Raw genomic sequence first — 25,484 nt, forward strand, 5'->3', positions numbered from 1 at the left:
TTTTTTTTTTTTTTTTTTTTTTTTTTTTTTTTTTTTTTTTTTTTTTTTTTTTTTTTTAAATTCCCCCTGAAACCGAAGCTGAATTTTCAACACCGGGGGACAAGAGCCAAACCCCCGCCGAGGTTGGACGGACGGCGGGATCCTTCAGGAGAACTGGGGCAACTGCCCATAATAAAGCAATTAACCGTGAGCGGAGCAGGGAGCTACCAGCTCGTTCAGGGCGAGCCAAGGGTGCCACAGCAGGGGCAGGGAGCCCACAGCCCCCGAGCGCGGGGGAGAGTTAAAAATGGAGTGGGTGAGCAGCGCCTGCGGGGCGAGGCGTGTGGAGAGAGCTCAGCCAGGGAGCACGGATTCATTGCAGCCCAGGCTAGATCAGTGTCTCTCTATTGTCATCCTCCCCTTAAAAAAAAAAAAAAAAAAAAAAAAAAAAAAGGGAGAGGGAGAGAAAAAAGTAGGCGGATTGCAGTGACTGACTGCCCAATGGCAGCCCCGGGTCTCAGGAGAGTTACAGAGAGAGGGGGAGAGAGAGAGAGAGAGGCACTTTCTGCCATCCAAATCCTTTAAACCATCCTCATTCCAACACGAGAACCCACTGTAACAACTTCCAACCACTGAGACATGACAGGCAGGAGCCCAGAGGCAGCAGCAGCAGCAAGAGCAGCAGCACCAGCACACACTCTGCACAGGGAGCAGCATTAGCACCAGGGGAATACTACACACAACAATACAAACAAACAAACAAACAAACAGACAAAGCCCCCCCAAGCCCAAGGGACTGGATTCCAACTCAGATTCAAGCCACAGCTGACACCAAAAAGGGTGGGAAATTACGACCAGGGGGGGCCAGAAAGGAATAACCAAGGAAGCGAACTCCAAGAGTGTAAACGGGATTCAGCCATGATCCTTTTTTCATCTCGCAGTGTGTTACTCTCAGTGTATTACCCTCAGATTTTCCTCATCCTTACCAGTGGGAGTTACCTGTAAGTGATCCAGATTTTTTTTTTTTTTTCCAAATACTGTTTGCAATGCCCCCGCTAGCAGCTACCTATGGGCAGAGCGCAGAGCGAGCAGAGGGAGCCGGGAGAAGCCAGCCCGGGCGGCAGCTCCGCGCGGTGCGTGGCGGTGAGGATGGTGGTGGTGGCGGTGGCGGCGGAGGAGGAGGAGGAGGAGGTGCTGCGCTGGTGGCGGTGCTGGCGCTGCCGGTCGGAGCCCGCCGGGGAAGGGACGCACGGCCAGGTAACTGCGGGGCTGCCCCGCCGGCCGGGACGGGACCCGGCGTGCCCGCAGCGGGGGCGGCGCACCTGGGAGGGCGGCGGGGCACGGAGCGGCCGGCGTCTCCCCTGGGGACTCCGACCCCGACTCCTCCTCCTGCCAGACCGGAGATGGGTATCGCTTCGCGCCCGTCGGGGCAGCCTGTGTGAGCGCCGGGAGCCCGCGGAGCCGCAGCCGGCGGCGAGAGCCCGGGCCGGGCCGCCCGCGGGGAGCCTTGTCGGCCGGCTGCCTTCGCTCCGGAGGGATCCCCAGTCCCGCAGTTGGGGCTGGCTCCAGGACCTTTTCCTTGTGAGGAAGGGGGTGGAGGTAGGGGTGGGGGAAATGAGAGTCGGTGGGTGGGACTGCGAGGAATTTCGGTCTCTTTTTTTAATATCTATATCTGTGTCTAACGTTGCGGTGGATAAGGAGCGGCTGGGCCAGTCCGTGCGGGCTGCGGACAAAGTGCCGCCGTGGTGCTGCTGCGGGTCCCCGGCAGGTCCCTGTGCCCGCGCTGGACGGCGGGGGCGGCGGGCCCGGGTTCCCCCGAGCGGAGCCGGGCCCGTCCGGGGCTGCAGCCGGAGCCTGCCGGCGAGCTGTCCCGAGCTCTGCTCCCCCGCACTTCGGACGGGACAGCCGTGGGGAGAGGAGGGCGCTGGGGGCGGCAGGTACTCGGCCGAAGGGAGCCGGTTTAAAATCGGGGAGCCTTCTCCCTCCCTTGAGCATCCCCCCAGCGCCGGGGCACGGCAAGACCTTCCGTGCCGGGACGCGGGGCCCGTGGCCGGGGGAGCTCCGGGAAGCGCAGCGGGCGGTTCGGGGCCGGCCCAGGCTACCGGGGCCGCGGTGGAGGGGCTCCCCTCGCGCGGGGATGGGGAACCCGCCTCGGCATCCCCGGGCCCGCATCCACCTCGGCTGCCGGGGCCGGACGCGTTTCCCTGCTCTCGCGTGCGACTTCAGACTTTTGGTATCCCGATGGGTGCAAATTTGAGCTCTTATACCTGAACTGAATGTGGAATTTATATATATATATATATATAACTATAAATGTTTTATTCGCTGTATGAATTCATGGGAGCATTTGCATGTAGGCAAGCACGTGTGCATGTGTTCCTCTGCGTGTGTGTGTGTGTATTTTCTGTAGGCTGTGGAAAAAACATAACCCACCGCTACGGGAGAAAAATAGGAATAAACACACCCATAAAAAGAAACTAAAAGCCTATTTCTGCATTCTTAATGAAATGCACATGTCTTGGCTACCGATTTTTAAAGGCGCTTAGATTTATGGAAGCACGTTAGGTCTAATTCAGCCAGAGGCTGTTTCTGTTCTCGGGAGGGATATGTCTGCTGGGTAGGTGTCCGATAGCTTGTAAAAAAACCTTGCCGTGCTATCTTTGGTTTTGCTTTCTTTTTATTTTTTTTTTTTAGACAGGAGGAAGAAGTGGTAATAAATAAATAAATACACCCTTTTAATGTAAGCGTAGCCATATTTTTCTCAAACCGTAGGAAATTACTATCCTACAAAATTTTCCTTCTATAAATAGTTCAAATCTTAAAACAAAAGTTTTCAACCGCACGCCAGATGCTGGGATGCTAGCGGTTTCCCTTGCTGTGTGACATAATTACAAGGTCCGAAAGCAAAAGCTATAGAAGTATAATAATAATACTAAGGCGACTGTTGAGGGGAAATACAAGGGAAGCAATGCCTACTTTATTTTGAGCCAACTGCCTGGGGATCTTTTGAGCGCTGCCCCGCGACAATGAGAACTTGTGGGGGATAAATAATGCTCTTTCGCCTTCCCCTGGGCCGTCCCCAGTTCATCCCCTCCGCAGCGGGTCACTCGGAGCTGGACCCGCGGAGCCGGAGCCGAGGTGGCTATTGCAACCCAGCAGAGCAGAAGGGAAAGGGATCAGGAGGTGAAACCCAACAAAGCAGAGCCCCAGGGCGACGCGCACCTCCCTCCATCCATCACTCCGCAGGGACGGAGCCGATGCCTCCCCCGGGAGAAAGCAGCGCTGCCCGGGCCCCCCGGCCCCGCTCCTCCACCGGGTCATCCCCGGCCTGGCCACACTTGTTGTGTCCCCCCCATCCTCCCCAGAGCGGAGCAGCGGAGGGAGCGCCGTGCGGGCTGCGATGCTGCACCTCGCTCCCCTTAGGAAGCGAAAGGGAAGAGGAGTTATTTCAGTGCTCAGTGGAGAGTAGCCTAGCGAATTTGTGGTGTTTATCTGGTGGGTAAATATACTTCTCTGGCTTACTAATGGTAGCTTTGGAAGATTAAAGCATAGTAGAGCCTGTTCGAGCATTATCTGCCGGTGTCTGTTTCTGCCACCCTCGCCCTCCGGAGCGGAGGATGCTTCCCAAGCTGCCATTTAGTGACATCTCAGGGACTGTCAATGGTTATGGTAATTTTCCCCCGAGAGCTCTATCATCTTTTGGCTATGGGAATGACTGCTCGGCTTCTGCATTGTCGATCCTTCAGGAATAAAGACGTTAACTACCCGGAGATGCAGAGGGTGAGCAAATGCAGTGCTCAGTCGTGCCTGGTTATTCTGCCACAAAACCTGTAGATCAAAAATCCCATCGTGATGAAATGGGATTATAAGGATAGAAAAGGCAATGCTGAAATGAAAAAGGCTCCGGGGCCTCAGTGTTTTGTGTGCAATAGCTGTGAAGAAAGTTAAGTTATAGTAGATTACATTCGAAATTATTTTAAAGAACCATCTTCTTTATAAAATCGGTTTCTATATTGTAAATGTACTATCTGATAAAGTCGTCTTCCTCGAGGTGCTCGCCTGCTAACCTTTGGCCCGCTGAGGCACTGTAAACGTTTTTACAACCAGAAGCAATTAGTGTCTGACTTTGTGAAAAAGGAAACTGACTGTGGCTCAAATAGCTGGTAGTGGGATGATTGATGCCTTTTAATGCACTGGACATATTTTGGTAATCCAATTAAATATTTAAAGTATAAATCTGCCATTTAATAATATCAGTGCAGTTAGTATAAATGTCTAAACCCGAGGATTATATGTAATTGTGACACCATTTCTTGCAGTGCATGTTGGAGTGTGCTTATGTCTGTACACATACACATATTTAGCTGCTTCTAAATGCAATGGTGCTTGTCCATTTTCCATTTGTGTATCCCTTTCACTGTTCATATTCTTTAGGGCTGGATGCATTCACCAGCAACGTGACAATCGGTTCTTAAGAGGCTTATTTTGGGGATTATCTGTGGGTACGCAGACAGCTAATTCAGGTTTTTGCTATAAAGTGATTGGGAATAATTAATAAGAGAGTGTGTGCATGTAGTAATAGCAGCACAAATCTTCAGTTAGAAGATCAAGTAGATATTACTGCCTGGTTAGGAAATGTAGGTGGAGAAAAATCCTCTGCATGTCTTGCATCTGTTCTGCTGGTGCTCCCACATCCTTACAATTCCATATCCTTTACAACATGGCTTCTCCACACTTGTGGGAAGTGGGTTAGAAGGAATGCATACTTTTCCTATGCCTACAGGAAAGTACTCATGCCTAATCCCTAAAGATTGCCCTAAAGATTCCTTAAAGGACTGCTGGACAGAGTCCCTGGAGTTGGTCTCGGAATCTGTGCAGTGAGGGAGGGAGCAGTGCAGGCAGAGGACAGCCCACCTGCCCTGGGGGGCACAGCCTCACCAGTAATACCAGTAATGCCTCCCTGCCAGCTGGTACAGACAGGGTGCTCCCTCTTCCCATCCTGGTTAGATCAGGGCAGGATCAACCTCTGTGATTAAGGCTGGTATGGGAACAGGATTGTCTCTGGCTCAGTCACTGGGCTATGGTGTAAATCCATAATTTTCCTGCTTTTGCACCTTGTTCATTTTATAACTAAGACTTGAGGGCAAGCTTGTTCCCTTAGCCTCTATTTGTGCAGTGTCCTATGCCTGAGGAGAGCTGTCATCCTTAGATTGTCCTTTTACATGGTACTGTCATAATAGTCCTCTATAAGAGGGTTTGGAATTCCACTTAACCATCCCCCAGAGATGTGTTGGCTTATAGACAGAACAGGTGAATCTCCTGAGGGTATCAACTATCTTCTGGATCACCTAAAGCTAATGCTTTAGCATTAACTAAAGTGAGAACTGAGCAGAAACGAGAAAGATAAGGGGTATTTTCACACTGGGCTGCCATAAGCACTGTGAGCTTGGCATGCTTGTTTGATACAGGCTATTTTCCTGTATTGAAGGAGCTACAGGAAGATAGATATGATTTCTTGGCAGTTCTAGAAGGTAAAGTCCATCATTTCACTGAGACACCCAGAATAAAATTCTCTCTCTCTAATCAGAGAGCTCTGGTAAATCTGTGACTGGCTACTCATCTCCATGCCAAGGTCTCCATCAGTTCTGAACATCCTTGAATCCAAATGCATTTGGATGAAGGCAACTCTCTCAATCTTTTGTGGCAATTAGTTCTGGAATTGGATGTTTAGCACACGTTGAAACTGAAAAAAACAATAACTAAGTAATTATGAGGAAAGGTGGCAGCATCCAGAATTTGTAGGATGACAGCATGGAATTATTACATACGTTGCATTACCAACACAATAGTGGGTGTAAAGCCCAACAAGGCTAATCCCTCAGAAGACAATATTTCAAAGGAGGTGCTAAAGTGCTAAACAAAGTGACTGCAATTACACAGTTATACTATCAGGCACCTTTCATGCAATGGTGCAGTGCTCTGTGTGTACCTGGCACTATGGCCTGTTGCAGGTAGAACGTGTGTTCTCAGTGCATGGACCACATAATTTGGGCTGAAATGTTCTCAGAGAGCCTCCTAACCCCAAAATACAGTTTAACCCTCTAGTCCTCCCAAGTTGCCACAAGCAACAGAAAGCTGGGACCAGCTATAGGTCAAAGGAGATCTGGATACGTGCTGACACCATTTGTTACAGAGTTGGCTGTTGTTGCAAGCCCAGTTTCTTCAGCCCATAACCTCAGGACATTGTTTTACCCTCAGTGGACTCTTACCAGTGCCTTTCATGCCTGCTGGCAAAGCACCTCCACCTGCTAAGTGTCTGACAGATGGCCTTTTGCAACTCCGGGTTCCCCTGTCTGCTTGCTTCTTCTCATTATATTTGCTCTTTCCTCCACTGCCCTCCTGTAAAGCGTTGCCCCAACTGTATGAGAACCAGCCAGGCCTCTCTCCGTGAGAACCATGACCAAAAAGCAAAATCTCCATGACTTCTGTGTTCTGGGATTGTGGCATGCACATGTGAATACCCTGTCCACGAGCTGAACAAACCTGTTGCTCAAAGCTCCAGGCTTACAAGCCCAGAATTATGTGGGAGGCTAAGGAAGTTCAGGAGCGTAGGCACAGGCGTGCTCTGGAAGAAAACCCAGGGGAGGCAGGTTCCTGGGCATTGTCTTTCAATCTTTTAAGGGTTATTAGCACCCTCTCCTTCTCTTTTACTCTCCCTTCAATCCTCCTCCAAAGGTAAAAGGATATCTTTTCTCTCCATTGTGAGAGCTACACAAAACTTGCTGTCCACTTCTTGCCAAGACAACTCCTATGTATTTGCTTTTGCTACAACACATGCCTAAGGAAAACTGCAAATACTTCAACTTGAGAAAATGTGAAGAAATTCTAGATACAGAGATTAAATATTTTCTCAGTAGGTTTTTCTGTCTGTATGCAATACATTTCTATCATTTTTTCCTTCTGTTACTGCCTAAATGGTGTTAGGACAAACCTTTAGGTAACATGCTAATATGCATAATAACATGCATGATAATGGAACCTTTTATGAAAAAGTTGTCTTCTCCATGTTTTCCTTTTTTTTTTCTAAAAGTCAGTTTTCTGGATAATACAATGGAGCTGAAAGTTAACTGCTTTGTTCAGTTCTAAGGGAGTACAGGCAGCTTTTCCGAAGTTAGGGTAGTTGAGGCCAAATAGTTGCTCTCATCACAGAAACATCTTTCTTCTACTAGGATATGACAGCAAGATGATTATCACCTATTAATTATTTTACAGCAAATCACACTTTCTTTAGAAAAATCTCAAGACAGGCTAAATCAGAGAGTTACTGTATTTTTTTTTTTCTGGAAATGATTTTAACAGCACATACAGTTTTTACCCGTGTCGCAGTCACAGTTTTGAACATTTATTTTCTTTTCAGCCTATGCTTGTGGATCAGATTTCCCTTAACAAAGGATAAAATTCACATTTATGCAAAAATCCCACTTAATTATCATGGTGACACAGTCTTGTTCCAGCTCTTTGTCCAAGGTCAGATTTCCCCCCAAGCTTCTAGTAAGTTAAAAAAAGGACATCCATTAGTATTGCAAGTGTGCAAATGAGGGCAAAGGCCAGGCTCAGGTGTTTGATATGTGTCAGACGAATTTTCCTCTGTGTAGTGGCACCAATTCCACCGGTCTCTGTGTGTCTCAAATGTTTTATTTGAAGTAGAGACACCCTGTTGCTGATCAGTGGCAGCACTTTCACATCTGATGGAACTCCGTGGACTTTACTGGCAGACTGGTGGTGCGAAGGTAGTGCTGATGAGTTGCACCCTTCCACCAGCAGGTACTTGGAACGAACAACAAAGCCACTCAAAATCCTTTCTTCCTGGATGGCCATTACTGCAGATCTGTGCAGCGTTTTGGGGAGCTCTTATACCTTGTCTTTTCGGTACTGAGAGCCTGAGGCTTCTCTCCCTGGGGGGCACATCCACAGCTCAGCAAGCTGATAAAGAGGAGTGGCTCTGCCACAGCCGACGGGGTGACTCTGGCACAAGCAGGAGAAGAATCAAACAAAGTCAGCACAAGCCTCGTTCTTCCAGTATCCATTTGAATACAGCCTTGGCATAGGCTGCCATGTTATGCAATTTATAGGGAATGTGGCCATAGTTCTCAAGAACACACAATGAAAGCAATATTAACAGGAGGCCATGACAGACACAACCCAAAAATCAGTTTTGTGGCCATTGAAAGAATCACAGCCTGTGGAACCAGCAAGAGCAGACATAAAGCCAAAACATTTATTTTTTTAAGGTGAGAAGCACTTCAAAAGCCCTGCAGCATTTGCTGTTATGTGAGAGGCATTGCAGGGCAGCCTGGCTTTCAAGGCTGGAAGAAAGATATAAACCACTGTCTGCCTGCAAGCAGGGCCTGGGAAACACTGGGAGGTGTATTTAATTTAAAAATTTTAAGTCCTGCAGTACTAGGACTGGATATCATATCCACCCTCCTAATCTGGCTGAAGTGAGACATAATTATGAAACGTGGCTACCATCTAATAATAGTTTCTTTTGTGCAAGGATCATAAGTGAATTAATCCTACGAGTATTCCTGTGAATTGGGCAAGGATCATTTCCCTCACCGCTGCGTGGAATGCAGCAGCTGCTGTGCAGTGCCCCGTGCCCAGCAGAGCTGTATGGACATGCAGGACCAGCACCAGTCCCTACAGCCCTGGCAGCAAGGCAGGACAGTGTCTGAAAAAGCCCAAGCACATCTCTAGTTGATCTGGACTCTGGCCAGTGCCAGCCCCTCTACAGATTGCACTATTCCATGGTAGGTTTCGCCCTGGGGTGAACACAGGAAAGGCCCTAGACTGGCCCAATGCCCAAGATGCTGAGCAGCAGCATCATGAGTGCTGCCTGCCTGGGTTTCCCACAGCTTTAATGGGGCAATAACAGTGCTGGCAAGGCTTGAAGGAGGGGAGGGGCAGGAGAGCAAAAGCTGCCACAGCACTTTGGAAAGAGAAAAGGCGGTGTAAGTGCCACGTCATTACTTTCAGGGACTCTTTCTGACCACAGGCAGCAGAGATGGCGTGATTGTGTCGCACCTGAAACGTGGCATTGCCATCCACTGCTTCAGCACCATGCCCAGCATGGCCTTGGGGACAGCTTTGGGGAAAGTGCTGCTGACCCAAGTCCCGAGGTCACTTCTGACAGAGCCTTCTCCTGCTGCCAGGGAAGAGCCAGGCTTGGCCTCCAGAGCTGGCCCGGGGTGTGAGGGGCTGCCGGCAGGCAGGACATGGTTAAGGGAATGGCCACATCTCTCATGACTCCTTTGGCTGCTCGCCAGGGAGCCATGTGACTCCTTGGTTAAAAGAGTCCTCTCAACCATGAGAGACATTTTTCCCCCCCTCTGGTTGTACCTTTTCTTTTCTGAAGTTAAAAGAAAACAAAACGTACCCACAAAACTTTCCACAATAAAGTTATATTGTAGTCGGATGACTCAGGCTGAGAAATTCAAGGGGAATGAAGAGGAAGGGGAACATTCCTGAATCAGACCTGTTGTGCTGAGCCTTAAGGAAGAGTAGAATTTTGCTGGATGGAGAACAGCACTGCTGTACAGCACAGTGAGCAAGGAGCAAAGGATGGGGCTTAAATCTCTTCCCTGCTGCTCTGGACTACTGCTACATCTGTCAGGACAGCGTCAAACCCAGTGGACTTTGACGCTATCAAGAAGTCTGAGGGTGGGAGTGCAAATAAATATGGTGTCATCTGATTCACAGTAAATTCTTTTTTCTCCACTCCCATGGCCTAAAGGGTACATCAACCAGCTTTACAGTTTTTGGCTGTTGTTTTTTTTCATTGGCACCTCTCATCACAGTATCTGAGCACTGCCCATAATAATTAGATTGGCACATCCCTAGTAGGCTTCCTGGAGTCTTTTGTTCCTCTGCTTTCTCTGTCTCTGGGGAGCTCTGCCCAGTGTAGGTGCTTCTGAGGGGAGGGATGGGGTCAGGTTATTGTTGTTAATGTCACTCTGGTTATGTTGTAAAAGATGTATCAAAGAGGAAGTTCTTGCACTCTGACCTAAAGGTCATCAGACTCTGGATTAGGCTAATCTCCAAAAGTTTGCTCCCCAGACAGATCCTTTCAACCGAGAGTAACTTACCTCTAGGCACAGAGCTTTGTCTGGTGTTTTGTGGTCTTCCTTGTTCCAGAGAAGCTCAATGGCCCTGGCAGATGCAGAGGTTTGGTCTGTCTTCTCTTGCTGGGCCTCGATCTGCTAATTGCTGTGTTGAGGTTAGGCTTCACCTTGACCTGGGGAAGAAAGAGAGCAGGGAAGAGAGAAGGACCTGCCTGCAGAGGTGACGTGCACGGCCCAACCTCAGCCGAATGTGTGCTGGACACTGGGATGTCAGTCTGCTGTTCTCACAGTCAGAGCACTTTGAAAGCTGTAAAGACTCTGTCTCACTTTGGCCTTATCCTCTTTCTGGAGGAAAAGGGCAAAACATTCTGAAAATTGCCAGTCAAGCAATTCTCCAGGCTCATCCATCTGTCTGGGACTCGTGCAGGCTGCACTGAGAAGCTGGAAAAGCTGTGGCTGGAGAGTGGCAAGTTCAGGGATGTGCCTGAAGCAGTAACACAGAATGCAAGCTGTGCAGAGGGTGTGGGGTGCTGGACAGGACTCAGCAACAACAGCTTGCTCCTTGCTTTGGAACCCCCAAACAAAGACATGCTTCTGAGCAGAACCTAGGCATCCTCCTGCTGTAAATACTCACTTTGAAGGAATGCACTTGAGAGGAGCATGTGTGCCTGGCCCTGTGTGTTCCTCTCCTGTCCCCACCCTAGCTGCACAGCGTGCCAAAGCCAATTCCTCAGCAACAAGACTTGGCAGGTGGCACCTGATGAGATAATCGTGCCCCTGGGACATTAGGAGGCATGAGGTGAAGCCAGGTGCTCCTGATCTGTCCATGGGTGTGATTTCTGTGGTAACCACACCCTCAAGTGTTGTCTTACTGCAATTAGGGAATTTGTTCAGTTTGGGTCAAGTGCTTCTATTAGGGTGCTCTTCACATCTAACATGTGTTGGCATGGCAGGAGCATGTGGATGACCAGGGGTCAGGTAATGCCCTCGGCTGAGTGGTGTTCCTCCAGCCAGCAGGGAAGAGATCCTACTTCTCACCACCTTGATCTCTGCTTATTGCCAAATCTGGACCTTCTCTTCCTGAAAACCCACTAATCTGAGCATTAACTCAGGTACGTAATGAATTCGCTCCCTTGGACAAGATGCTCCATTTTGGGTGTCACAGATGAGGAACCTTTTAGCAGCTTGCCACTTTTGCTTCCTGGGATTTTCATTTTGCAAGAAGTGCTTTAAAAACTTATACATATGTGGGCTATACTACAGGAGAGATCCCATGACAGTTCCTTTCTGTAGGTTGAAAACACCTTGCTGTCCCAGGCTGCCTTGCATTGCAGTCTTACTGTCACTGTGGAAAGTGGGTATTAAATCAGTTTAATAGTGAAAAATGCCAGTCAGGTATTCACCCCTTCTTATGAAAGACTTAGTGCAACAAGGTCCAGCAGACAGTGAGGTGCCCTGGCTGTGACAGAGGTGAATAGGAAAGGGGGGGTCTCCAGTGAATTGCAGAGTTTGTTCCCCATGTCTTTCCTTGGGCAGAGCTCTCATTGCTTGCCATGTTTGCTGCACTGCTGTAAGAGGCATGAAATGAAAGAGCACAGAAGGGGCTTGAGGTTCTGCCAAAATCTTGCTGTGACTTTGGGAAAGCCTTTCCTGCCTGTGTGCAGGAAAATTCTTCCAGCATTGCCTGCTGGACCTGCAAGCAGGGGAAGATCACTCTGTGCCTTCACACAGGCAGGCATGTGCAAAGCTTGTGCCATTTGCCCTTCTCACAGCCATCCCAGGTGCTGCCCAAAGTTCCAGTTTAAACTTTGGCTCCACCCTAACATTGCCTGAATAACTGCAGGATTTAGCTCACAGTATTTTGTTAGGGGGGTGCTCTCCATTAGAGAGAAGGAACGATGTATTCTACCTCCCCAAAAATGAAAACCACTTTCAGTGCTGACAAAAGTCCTGCTTTTCTTCATGTTGCCCTGAAAGGATTTTTTGATGTGTATCAGATCTTTGCTTACGAGGTAGTTGCCATTGTATACCTAACTAGAAAACAGCTTTAGCTTTCTGACAATAGCTGGCACAAATTATGTTCACTCTAAGACATCTTGTGAGATAATTAAAGTGATGACTGACAACATAGCACAGCAAAAGGAATGTTTCTTGAAGCAGAGCTGCTCTGCAGGTTGCTTGTGTGCACTTTGTTAAATGCAGCTTGGGTATAACTACCCTGGCTTTGACGAATTCTCAGAAATTATTCTAGCATCTTATTTTTTGAGAACGAATCCTGAAATTCTCTCGGTTTCTGTCTCCTTCCTAAATTAACGCATGTGCATGAATATGCTGCTTACGAAGGGTGCCTGAATCACAGCCCTGGAAAATGAATTCCTCTCCTTACCCACAAAACCAGCAGAGCACAAGCAGAGGGTGTGTGAGCTTCTCCACTCCACCCCATCCCTGTGTCTCATCCATGACCTAGAGGGGCAACCTCTAGCTAGGCACAGGCGGGTGGCTCAGTCCCTACTTATTTAATCCTTGGCCAACCTGCCAGGGCTGCCGAAGAGGGTGCCAATTGTGGTGGTGGTTTCTGTGATGTGGATAGTTGTCCACTGGGAACTGGATTAAGACCGTCAACTCATTTCAAATACTCTAGGCCACAAAGCATCTGCCAAATGGTAACCATTTTTTTGGTCACTACTGACTTGGGTCATGTTTGGACCAGCGATGAAAGGCTCTGTATCCCAATACCAATCCCCTGAGCCATACGGTTTCCCGGAATAATTTCTTTAAAGAAGGGAAACATTATTTTTCATTCTAGATTTTACTTTGATCAGCTGATTTTTAAAGCGCATATTGGCACTTAAAGGTGCGTGATTTTCATTACTTGATTGTAAAGGGCTCAGATGCTGGGAAGGATTTTGGAAGATGGCAGGTGGCAGACCCACGTGGTGTGATCCAAAATGAGCTCTCACAGATAGTGGTTACACACTCTGGCACCCCAGCTGGCTCTATATTTAGACCTGAAATTGATCTTACACCTTCAAACTTATCCCATAATCCCTCAGGAGGAAAACTGACATTAAAATTGAAGCTCATATTCTCCTTTGCTCTCGTTCTTTTGGCAATACCTAGTGATCTGTGTTGGATCTGTGGCACCAGCCACTTTTGCTGGTAGCTCTTCCAGCAGCTATTCATGTTGTCAGTGGTGTCTGTTGAACCAACCCCAAACTTCCGTGCATGCCCACTAGCACCCTGAGGTCCTGGGAGGTGACATTTCTCAGATGCTGCAGAGTTGCAGGAGGCAGAGACTAAATCTTTCTCCTCAAATCCCACAGCCCAGCAGGGCAGAGAACTGGAGGATGCTGGGGGTGAGCAGCACGTTGTCAGCCTGCTGAGGGAACCCCTGTCTGGCCTTTCTCAGCTATTATGGAGCCACATAATATTGCCACCAGCTCTCTCTTGAGCTGAAGCATTTCCTCTGAGGTGACTGGGTTTTTCTTTCCTGGGAGTGATTTGCATTTAGCACAAAGGCTCTGCTTTGACTGCCTTAGTTCCTCAGAACAGGGAGTCACCTGCCTCCTTCTTCCCCATTGCACGTGGAAGGGACACATGCTGGCACACCAAAGGAGTGACTGTTAAAATAATAGAAAATTCTCAGCAAATCCATTTCAGCTATGGATATTCAAAAGCAACAAGTGGAGGAAAAAATGACAGTATTGATTGATGGTGTTGTGAATCTGGGGTAGAATCTGCTCTCTCTCACATAGACGTGTCAGAGGCATCTTAGCAGTAGATACCTCACAGTGGCTTATTGGTCTTGGAATGTGAAATATATATTTCAGATTTCCTTTTATTTTGTTTAAAATAAGAAAAAATATTTTATTCAATGTATCCTTCTGTGAATAGTTGTTTCTGTCAAAAAAAATAGAAGAAGATAGAGAAAGCAGGGAAGAAATTGTGTTTAAAAGGTTATGTATAGTCATATAGATGTGCAAGGAAACAGTGGTGTTTTTTTTTGTTGTTTTTTTTTTTTTTTAATAAGCGTGTCTCTACAAAGCTCTTGAGTTTCTCTGCTTATTTGGAGCCCTTTATGTATAGTTTCTCTTTCCAGAGTAGAAACTTCCCTTTCAATAGCAGCTGAGGCCTAAATTCAAGAGAACACATGAAGAACTGGAAGCATACAGGCTTTGGAGAGCTTGTAGTTACATGCATATATTTAAGCAGATCACATTCCACATGTAGAAAACACAGGATATACAAAATGCCCAGCACCCTTGTGTGTTCCCTGGGTACAAAGGGATTCCAACTCATGCTTAACTTTCCTAAACCAAGCTCTACATTTGGGTGACAGCTCTCAATTTTACTTCTTCGCTTCCAAAACCCCAAGAAAAGTGAGCTGAAAATGCACAGTATAAGAGAAATCTCAGTCTGGGACACGTGAGTTTATAGAAGTCAGTCAGATTTTACCTTTCAGCCTTTGGCTTTGTGTGAAGACCAAGCTTCAGGTCCCAGGATTTTTCTGGAGACAGGTGATGAGGAGCGATGGGTGGCAAGGCAGGGACAGTCAGGGAAGGGCATGTGTGTTCCCCAGGGAGAAGGGAATGGAGAGAAGGGGGAGTGGAAAAGCCCATTGGGAAGGTGAGGGACAGGCACCACAAAGCACAGAGCACAGCTCACAGCTGGCTGGTTTCAGCTAGCAGAGGATGATCCCCTATTTGAGGGGGTGCAGGAGAGGGAATGTAAAAGAGGTAAGAGACAAAGCGCAGTTTACATCAATATTGAGAATTTGGCTTTGGAAGAAGATTTTATGCATGGCTGCTCCATACAAATTGTGCTTAGCTCTACAGTTGCAGGATTTTGAAGCCTCTGATGAGGCTCTTGAATTGTCCTAAGGGAAATTTTGCTATTTAGCATCCCAATATGCCACCATCCACAAAACAGAAAGCCTTATGTGGGTACAAAGTTTAGAGATTCAGAAATAGTGTAATACTAATGGTCTAAAGGGACGTGGATTAAAGGCTGTCTTTACAGGATTTAATTTGTGAGTATGGGGTAAAAGTGCTGCTTGGCCTGAGAGTCCTCAGCCAGAGTGTGTAATGGCAATACATAATATTGCAATTCATTGGTGACAGCAAATGCTGTGTAACACTGTGTGCGAGGCTGAGCTCAGACAGTCACTGCTGAGGGTACGCTCAGCTCTTCCTTCCTCTAGAGCACGAATTCATTTCAAAAGCCAAGCTTTCAGGGGGTATAGCATTGTTTGTGTGCAGCCAAACCATGCGGGATTTTCTGCCCAAATTAAATTCAGCTCTTCTCTTGCCATCTTTAGAACTAACTCTTTTCAATATTTCAGCTGTCTGAGATCCAGTTTTAAAAATATATATAGGAGCCTTTTCTTGGAACAGAATAGAAACCCTGGCTTTTATAGCATCAGTGCACTACCAGGGTCTAGTTTATTACTTTGTAAAGTATTTTTGGGACACATCTTTCTTTATATAAAAGTCCAGTACTACACATATTTCACATCTCTCCTCCGTTGTTTTCTTCATGGACACAAATGCATCTAAAGGTTTTACAAGGTATAGAAAGACTTCAGAGAACATACTTTATAAGTGGTTTGGGGATCATCTTTTGAGCCTTGCTTAGAGCCCTCTTTCCAAAGCTGCACACAGTTTTGGTTGGGATTGGTGCCTCATACACAGATATATGATTTCAGTGTATCCAAGCCTGATTTCTCAGCACTTCACTCAGCAGTTTTCACTAAGGACCTGTACGTGTAGAGACAAAGCAAAGGTTAACATAAACTGGCTACTGTATCTCATCTTTCTCAGGAGCTCAAATTAAGCTCCTCGAGATGAACAGAGCAAGGCTGGCATCTGAGATGAGCCCTCTTATCAAACTGATCTCGATGTAGCTGTGCCAGTTTCAGTCTCTTGTCATACAAACTTTTTCTCCCTCTCCTCTATTCCCTCTAGTATTTTTCCCAAGATAAAATGATTAAGGAAGGAAAGAATTGACACATTAAACAGAGAGGAGGCTCAGAAACCACCTATGATTCCCACTGGTGGATTCTACTATTTGGAATAAATTTGAAGTCCCACGCTTCCCCTGAGATGCGAATCCCAAATTGTACTTCTCAGGGACCAGGAAGCACCTGGCAAACACCTGGAACTTGCTCACATGTTCAGCAGCACATGCAGGCACGCCTGTGCAGTTGCCCAGGCAGAAGAGTAAATGCTGGCTCCAGTGCTTCCAAGCTGAGAACACATATCTGGGCAAACATAGGTTATTATAACTCTGGACAGCAAACCACAAAGGCATTCAAAGAATCACCACCACAACGTTTTGCAGAATATTATTACAACTGTCACTAGCAGTTCTGTCAGAAATCTGGAAATTGCAAAGGACAAAAATTTAACTACTGAGGAGCAGGGAATTCTCAAAAAATGCCCGTTTGTGTGCTGGCACGTTTGGCCAGACAGGAAAGTGCTGGGCTTTGCTGCTACAGATCCTGCAGAGTATTGGGGCAAAGGAATGTCAGAGTGCCACTTGTGTACCCCTGAGTGATACCTTTTGTGTGCCCCTCTTTCCCTGAGATCCTAATGCATCCTCATTAGTGTTTTCATGTCTGTGTTGCACCACCTCTGGAGCTGGAGTAGCTTCAAGGACTAACTTGAACACTGTTCAAAACCTCCAATCTCATTAGAGCTGTGACTTTGGAAACAAGTTTGAGTTTCATGAGAGAGAAAATAAATGGATCTGTGCTCATTTTTACCTGCACCAGCAAAATGTGAATTTATATCCTTGAAGCCACACAAGACATCTGGTCGGGCATGACCTCTTGTGCTGTTTAAAAACTTATTTTGTGCATTTATATATTCTGATATAAAAAGCATGGCATTTTGTGTCGCAGCATGAATCCTTTCCCTGTGCAAGAGGAGATCAGAGGAGAAGTGGAGATTTGGACACAAGGATCTGAAAGTTTTGGAGCTTGGCAAGCTTCCATAGGAAGGGCTTTGGGTGGCTTGAGCCCTTGGGATATCTTCTAGACAGGAGGTGGAGTAAGGCTGATATACAAAGATGCAGAACTTGAGTTCCTTCCTTTAGTCTCATATCAGCAGTGGCTCTGAGAAACCTTCTCCCTGCTGCATCCTTTTCAGATGCTATTTCATCCCAGAGTGATCCATAAGCAAATTGCCTAAAAGCTCCTGGTCCCATTGTCAGGAGTGAAATCGTTGGGCACACTAATTGTCATTTCAGAGAGATTTCAGGAAAAGCAGATCTGTGGCATGAGCTGCGCGGCTCACGTGGCTGGGAGCTAAGGCTTCAGGCTCCTTGCAGGCTGAGGGGAGCAGTGAGGTTGCAGGGGTCTGTGTGTGGGAGGGCTGAGGAGCTGGTGACGGAAGCACCGGGATGGGAGCGGGGCTGTGGCTCTGCCAGCGAGCGAGGACATGTTGGTGCACTGGCCCCAGTTCCTGTCTGAGGGAGAGCCTGCCAGCCTGCAGAGTGTTGCTGGGTGTGTGTAAGCTGCTGGCAGCAAAGCCTTGTTTCCTCTGTCATCATGTATTCCAGGGATGGTTTTCTTGGAGCCCCACACGTGGCACAAGGAGACCCTGTGGGTGCTCCTGTGTGCTGGGATGGGATTGCAGCCAGAGTGATGCTCGGGGGTGCCTGCCTTCTGTTTTCTCCTGTGATGGCCTGTACAGAAAAAGGTTTAATCCTGGAAATACCTGAGAGTTATGTAACATTATTTTTACTGCTGGTTACACCCACCTCCCTCCAAAGCCAGGTGTCTTTAATACTGACAGCTCAGGGTCTTGTCTGTAACACAGCACTGGCATTGGGGAGGCATGAAAGTGCCCAGTTGTGCAAAATCCTTTTGGTTGGCACTGCCCTGATGACTTGGAACTTGATGTAGGTCTGGAAACCAAAGTTCAGCATCAGTTTTACAGGACAAGAGATCCTCAAGCTGTGCCAAGAGAGTTTCAGGTTGGACATCAGGAAGAATTTCTTCTCAGAAAGGGTGGTCAGCCCTTGGGAGGGGCTGCCCAGGGTGGTGGTGGAGTCCCCATCCCTGGAGGTGTCCAAGGAATGATGGGATGTGGCACTCAGTGCTCTGGGCTGGGGGACAAGATGGGGATTGGGCACAGGGTGGACTTGATGACCTAGGAGGTCTTTTCCAACCTAAAGGATTCTATGATCATGTCCTCTCACTTTTGTCCCGGAGCTGGATGGGATATTTTGTTATCTATTTGCAACCAGCAGAAAATGCAATTGTATTTTTCCAAGTGTGAAAAACCTCCTAAGCTACAGACCACGGGGCGAATGAGAACATGTTGGGCCAGGGGCACTTCTTAGGCAACCTCAGGCCACTAGCTACATGAAGAGTGGGTTGCCCCGGAATCAGGGTGATCCTACATAGCCTAGAAATGCACAGAAGACAGTTCCTAGCTCCCCAGGGGCACAGCGTGCTCCTTTGCAGCCCACATGACTTGCGAGACATTACGCATGAAGCCTGTCAGTCATGCAAGGCTGGCTGTCCTGTCTGACGTAGGAAAGGCCGCTTCTAGGGAAATATGTTTATGTATGTGCTAGTGGTTTTCTAACTGCTGCTTAGGTTTGGGGCTTCAGAATTGGCTCCAGCAAGCCTGGGCTAAAGGGGTGAGAGCAGTAGAGGTGCAGGATCAGTAACGCAGGAGGATTTCCACAGCCCACCAGCTGATATCACCACAGTCTGAGGCACACCAGTGTCTGTGCTGAGCAAAGCAATCTCCTGTGCTGGCTTCCAGTCTACTTCAGTTCAGCAGGAGGCTGCCTGGTGTTTTGTGGCCTAATTTCACCAAAATGCTTAAGTCTGGGAGTATCCCACTGGCTCTGGTTTGAACTCAAGTGGGAGCGTACTCATGTTTAAAACCTTCCACACACACTTTTGAGCATGTCCAAAGGCCATGTCCTGTGTGCTCCATGGGGTGAGTACTGAAGGCTTGAGTGCCACCAGCAGCCACTGGTGACGTGTGTGCTTTGGTCACAGCCTGCTCCCCTGGATGGGCAGTTGCTTCACCAGACTGTTTTCAGTCACATTTTTTTCCTGACCAGGGATGTTTAGTTTGCCCCTTTGCTTTCAGACCTTTGCTTGGACAGTTTATGTTGCTTTTTCGGAGCTGCTTTCAAAGCAGGAGCTCAGACCTCTTCGGGGAATCTGCCTGACACCATCAGAGTTGAGAGGGGCAAAACAGGGAACATGTGAGTGTGTAATGTCATGTCATGTCCAAAGGAGGTATGAGCTCTATAAGAATTCAGACTGTTCTGTGCTGGACACCTGGCTTCCAAGTCTTTGGAAAATCTGGGTGCTGAACAGATTTCCTTATCTGCCTCTGATGCCATCCCTAGCACTGACAAAGTCTAACTGGAGGTAAGAACATTCCTGTGCTCTCATGTGTGCTTTTGCCTGTACATCCAGACAAAGACACATTCCCTGGCCATACAATAGCCTGGCTCCCTTCCTCAGGCCTCTTCTCACAGAGGTGCCCCCCAGCTACCTCGCCACCCTGCACACAGAGATGTGATGTGACCCAGTTTTCTTGGTCTCCTCCAGCGCTGCCCTAGGGGTGGCCACTCCAAGCCCAGCATTGTCCTGTCCCATTCACTGCCATTCTAACATCTGCCATTTATTTTAAGCTGCTCACACAAACTATCTGCTAGCAGTGTCAGTCACCAGCACATCTGGGGTTCATCATCCACTACCCATCCCCTGGTCCAGCAGGGAAGGAAAGGGGAAAAGCTGTGGACAGGCAAGGTCCTGCACAGGACAGGGACATTAAGACAACAGTCATGAGTGCAGGTACCAATCCTGGTTTCTTGTTATACTTATTGCCAGTGAGAACAGTAATTTCTTTGGAATCCCCAGAGAACTTGTAGACTTAAATGGACTTTGGCTCAGGTCACCTTTGTTTGATACAATCATTTGCTTTAATGGTGTGAGTCAAATTACTCCAGTTGCCTCCCAGTTTGAGGCACAGCTGATGGAACGGGAGGGTGTGGAGGTTGCAGTGGGAGGGAGGGAAGAGGGAACAGTCTCCCTTGAATGCAAATAAATGCTACCACTTCTGCTAATTGCATAAAAATGAAAAGCTTAGCCATAAACGGGAGTGCAAGTCTGAGATTACTTGACAGCCCTGTTATTCAAATGCAGAATGCTGCGTGCAGCAGATAGAGAGGAGCTTAGGGTTGGAAAAGGCTCTTATCTTCGCTTGTGAAACACTATGTATGACAAGTCATCCCCAGCCTAGCAAAGGAGGATTAGTGCACCCCACCAGCACTGAAAGGCATGGACACCAGAGACTGTGGAGCCACACGGACCCTGATCTGTGGAGAACTGGCACCTCAGTCTGGTCATAGCTCAGACCCCTTTTTCATGGAACATCCAAACCCCACCTGTCTGTCACGTCCTCATGAACATGTAAAGTACTCCTTTTGCTATGAGTACAGGCTTCCCAGTCCAATTAATCTAGTGGAAAGGCTCCTGCTGTTTTCAATCAGCTTTGGATCGAGCCCAGGAGGGGCTGATAATGCACACGGAGCGTTCCCGCGTGGCCCTGGAACACGGCAGATATTGCAGCTCATGTTTGGCAGCTCCTGCTAAAGCCAGGGCATACCAGAGGGGCTCCTCAGAGATGACTCGCTGTGCAGTGGCAGAAAATTGGCCTCAGTGTTAAAATCCAGAGTTGTTTTCCAAGTCAATTGGAATACATATTTGTGTGTCGGATTTTTCCTTTGAAAAATTCACTCTGCGGAAACCACAATTGCTCCGTGATAAGAGGTAAACAAAGAGAGGCACAAAGAGCTGTGAAAGGCAGCAACGTGTTGCAATCCATCTGAATGTTTATCTGCAGCAACATGCAGCGGTGGATTAATGCAACCAAATGTAGGCAATGAGGAGAGGTTCCCAAGTTAGGAGTCTGGTCTCCCCTGGGTGCCTCCTGTTGTTAATGGAGACACGGGCAGGTCCGTGGGTAATTCAATCCACCTCCACTCTGAATCATCCTGGGAGGTGGCTGGCTCTTTCCTTGATGGTAGAGGGAACCTGGGGCAGCTGGTTGCCTCCCTCAGGCACATCTGGCAGCACCTGAACAGCACAGGAAACAGGGGCCAGGGAAGAAATCTATCAGGGTGTTCTATGATTCTGTGAAAAATCTTTGTTTAATTCCCATTAAAATTATTTAGACCTAACCTGGCTGCCTGAGTGCTGGGATGTAAGCGTGAGAAGAGAGCAATTGGGATGCCAAAGAGGCAGAAGACCAAACTCTGCTCTGTGCCTGTGATCCCATCACACACGAAGAACCCAAGCACTATCAGGGAAAATGTAGGAATGCCAGTCTTTGTGCTGCATGGATTTCTGGGTGGCTGAAATGGAGCTGTAAAAGCCCCTCATAAATTGAAATAGCCTGGAGGTGCTGCAGCAGTGACATCCTTCTTCAGGCTGCTGGACCGAGAAGGGTAACAACATTGATAGACAGCAACAGTTCCTTGAAAGTGGGATAGGGAATCAAATCCTGAGCTGGAAGGGACCACAAGGATCATCTAGTCCAAATCCTGGCCCTTCACAGCCACCCCAACAATCCCACCCTGTCCCTGAGAGCATTGTCCCAACACTCCTGGAGCTCTGGCAGCCTTGGTGCTGTGCCCACTGCCCTGGGGAGCCTGTTCAGTGCCAACCACCCTCTGGGGGAAGAACCTTTTCCTGAGATCCAACCTGACCTTGCCCTGGCACAGGGGAGACTTACACCAACCCACTGCTGTTCCTGAGGCACACCAGCTTCTTAGCCTTTGTTTTAGGTTATGAAGGTAGAGGTGAGAGGGAAGAAGAGCAAATGGGTTTTCTGAAACAGGGAAGGGGTTTGGCAGCAGTTTGGGGAGAGGTAACATAATCTCTGGAGCTGCCAACGTGTGCTTGGGACTTCCAGGCAGTGAGGGTGAGTCACAGGGAGGGACAGAGAGAGAGAGAAAGAGAAACGAGCTCAAATCTGGGAAGGTAGAGAGTGTGGGTGGATGGCAATTACCACGAGAGAGCAAAGGGCTGCTGAGTGAGTCAATCGAATCCTATAGATACCAATACTTATCATAAATACCGAAGAGGTTTTAGTAACTGCTAATTCTCAGCAAGTAATAAATGAGAACTGTTTCCTGTGGTCAGAAGGAGCAGGAAAGGCGATGTGAGTGGAGGAGCAGGAGATATGAGGCCTATGAGTGCAGGGGCAGGGGTATTGCGGGTATGACATAATGGAACACGGATCAGCAGCAATTCTGTGGCATGGGCAGCAGGAGCAGATGATTAGCCTTTCCAGAAAGATGCTGTGTTGTTTTTCCCGGTAATATCTTATTAAATGGGTGCTAGAATGCATGAACAATACAAGAAAAACCCTTCTTATTCTAGTGGCTTTTCTTTCCATAACGCGATAACTAGTGCCCATAAAGCACTGCAAGATACTTTTTTTTTTTTTTTAAAGAGCTACTTCATTTCAGTGTTATGTGTCTTGCTTGCTTTGGTTTTCAGGTGGCACTGAATGTGAGGCTTGCAATCTGTGCAGAAATATTCTTCACTCTGAAAGTTTCTTTTTTGGGAGCTCTGTCAAAGCAGAGAGACCACTGTTGACTGCTTTTAATTCCCAACATTATCTCTTACAAGGGTCTGCCCTGGGGGGGTGCAATACCCTGTCAATGCTTCATCTATCTTCTTTCTTCAGCAAATGCACTGAAGGGTGAAGGAAATGATAAGAGTTATAACTACCTCCTTACTCAGCTCTTGGATTTTAGTAACAAAAGAAACCTTGTGAAATAAAAAAGAAGTGCATCTTTGAAGGCAAGGCAGCAAAATAATGTCTAGGATAATTGCAGTTTTCTTTGACCCTTTTAAAATATTATAAAGCCCAAACTTTGGGCATTCCCAACATTCAGAAGTGACTCCCCTCCCCCCCCCCCCCCCCTTTTTTGAAGGACAGAATTCAGTGAATTTCAAATATAGTTGTCAATAATGGAGCTAAACCGTTTCAAGCAATTCCATTTACAAGTGAAGTGTAGCACTATTCAGAGTGGATATAAGGGTTAGAAACTGGGCCACAGATGCAAGGACTACGCATACAACCCAGAGCAGGGCGAGAGAATTTTTATCTGCAATTATAGGAGGCATCATTATGCCATTTGATTTGGTGTCAAGACTTTTCCTGTTCTGCGACACAAAATTTCTGCCTCAGTAATTTCAGATGAGATAGTTCAGAAGAGGCTTAGAGAGAGACCACAGAACGAGATGCTGCCCTGACCTTCGTGACTGTTTGTCTCCTAATCTCCAGAGTGCTCTTGAACAGGCATTTGCAGTTGGTGTCAGAGTTGTGTCCAAATCTGGCATTTGAAAGCTCCCAGTTTGGGTTTGTAGTTATTTATTTTTTCCTGACAACTGCCACTGGATCCTGAGTGTGGCTCCCACCTGAGTGTGTGTGTGTGTGATCTTTAATTTGCTGCCATGTTCCTATGGGATCCCTGCCTCAGGAGGGCATATTTCATTCCAGTGACTTGGGGTTGGTTGGCTTTCCTCCAGGGGCTGTGTCTGAGCATGGGCTGCCTGGGGAGAGTAGAAGGGTCCTCTGGGACCCTTTTTTGAGTGTTGTGTTTGAATGTTGCTACAAAGAACTAATTTTTTTTTTAAGTTAGTAGTAGCTACTCCCTGTATTTGGTTGCTTGATTCAGGGTCCCAGGATATGACTTGCTGAAATGGGAAACAATCCCAGCTGCAGAAGTTAGATCAGTGCTTCAGACAACAAAACAAAATTGTTTTGAGGGTTGGTGTCCTAAGAGTTGTCAAATTGAACCCCTTGGATCAGTGAACACTTCATAGCTACATCTTGCTGAATTTCTAAAAGGTGGGAGGAATCATGTCTCCACTCCTCAAAGGGACATTATGGAATGATTTTTCTGTGATTCTCTCACACATCGCATAGATCGTCACTATAAAAAAGCCAAGGCCAAGCTCAGAATTCATCAGTAAAATGGAGTTTGAAATGCTTATAAAGCCCGGGGCGTGCACAGTGAGCAATGAGAAAGCAGGACAAAGCAATTCCTCGTGAAGGGAGTGCATGCACCCTGTGCACTAAGTGGAGGAGCGTCCTGTGGAAAAACCAGTTGTGTTGCTGTGGCACTGCAGGCTGCACCACTGCCCACACAGGAGACAGGTGAATTCGAGTTTCGCTGACAGCCCTTCATCTGGCCTTTTCTGACTTGCAAGTGCTTGACCTCATGACCTGAAAATGTTAGTGTGGAGTTGCTTTCTATTAGTCAGTATTACCTGTGCTTAAAGAGGTTCGAATGGAAAGACTGGCAGAATGAACTAGGATGTGAGACCCTGATGTAAATTGTTTGGGTTTTTGTCCATTTTAAGGAACAGTTTATTTCATACTTGATTTTCCGAGGCTTCATCTATGCTATATCATAATATATTGGCTCACTCATTTTTAAATTACCAAGTTAATTGAAGCCTGTTAAATCCTAGTTTGGCATTTTAGAGGCACTGCTCAAATCCATCCATCGCATTGCTCTAATGACTCTGGTATTTGGCTTATTGCACCCCTTTCATTTTGGAAGGCTAATCCTGCGAGTCTTACTCAAAATGAAGAGATACATCGACTTGGCCTATTACACTGGACTCCTTTGTGTCAACGACTCAGTAAACAAAGAGACATATCTGGATGCCTTGCAGGGAATAAAAAAAGAACTACTTTGTGACTTGCCAAAGAAACAGAAGCAGTCACAGGGCAAATGAGAACTTTGCCACATAGCTGATGGAAATGTGCTACGTGATCATTTCACGTGGAAGTTTGCTGAAGGTTGCACCCTGCTTAGAGGCTCTTGATTAAATCCGTCCTGGCTCCTTAAACCCTGGGTCTTATTAAAACAAGGTGTATTTTTAGATAAAGATGTTAGAACACACTGTAATTTCCATGGCTGGCTGCACCCTGCAAGAGCAGGGGAGCAAGTGAGCGGCTGGGTGTGTGTGAGCACAGGTACGTGAGTACGTGTGTGTGCTGCCACCTGAAACAAAGGTGGAGCTGACTGTGATTTGAAAGAAAATCAGCCTCAGCAATTTCTGATTTTGCTTTGGTTTCTTGTTTGTTTGGTTTGGGGTTTTTGTTGTTTTGTTTTGTTGGGCTTTGTTTGTGGTTTTTTTATTTTATTTATTTTTTTAAAGAAAACAGACCCCTGTAAAAGGTGCCTGGAAAGCAGCTTGCCTATGTTAGGCCAGGGTAAGTGAAGAAGGGTGGCTGAAGAAGCAGGATATTGTGGAATGCATCTGGACAGAGGAGTGGTTGACCAAAGCTCCTTGAACAGAGACCTTCCAGCTCCACAGAG

At 47.3% G+C, this 25,484-nt stretch overlaps 1 protein-coding gene across 1 annotated transcript in view; it reads left to right on the forward strand.

Moving 5' to 3' along the window:
• The first annotated feature begins 564 nt into the window (after positions 1 to 564).
• Positions 565 to 25,484, forward strand: part of LOC114068280 (protein Wnt-7b) — a 75,150-nt gene continuing 50,230 nt past the window's right edge. Inside the window, exon 1 of the mRNA XM_027904255.1 lies at positions 565 to 980. Coding sequence (XP_027760056.1) covers positions 898 to 980 — 83 coding nt within the window. The 5' untranslated portion in view covers positions 565 to 897. The remainder of the gene's footprint in view (positions 981 to 25,484) is intronic.

The sequence above is a fragment of the Empidonax traillii genome, unplaced genomic scaffold (genome assembly GCF_003031625.1).
Source record: "Empidonax traillii isolate 1590-97213 ecotype Southwest subspecies unplaced genomic scaffold, ASM303162v1 scaffold1028:size206112, whole genome shotgun sequence".
In the NCBI taxonomy this organism is placed as follows: domain Eukaryota; kingdom Metazoa; phylum Chordata; class Aves; order Passeriformes; family Tyrannidae; genus Empidonax; species Empidonax traillii.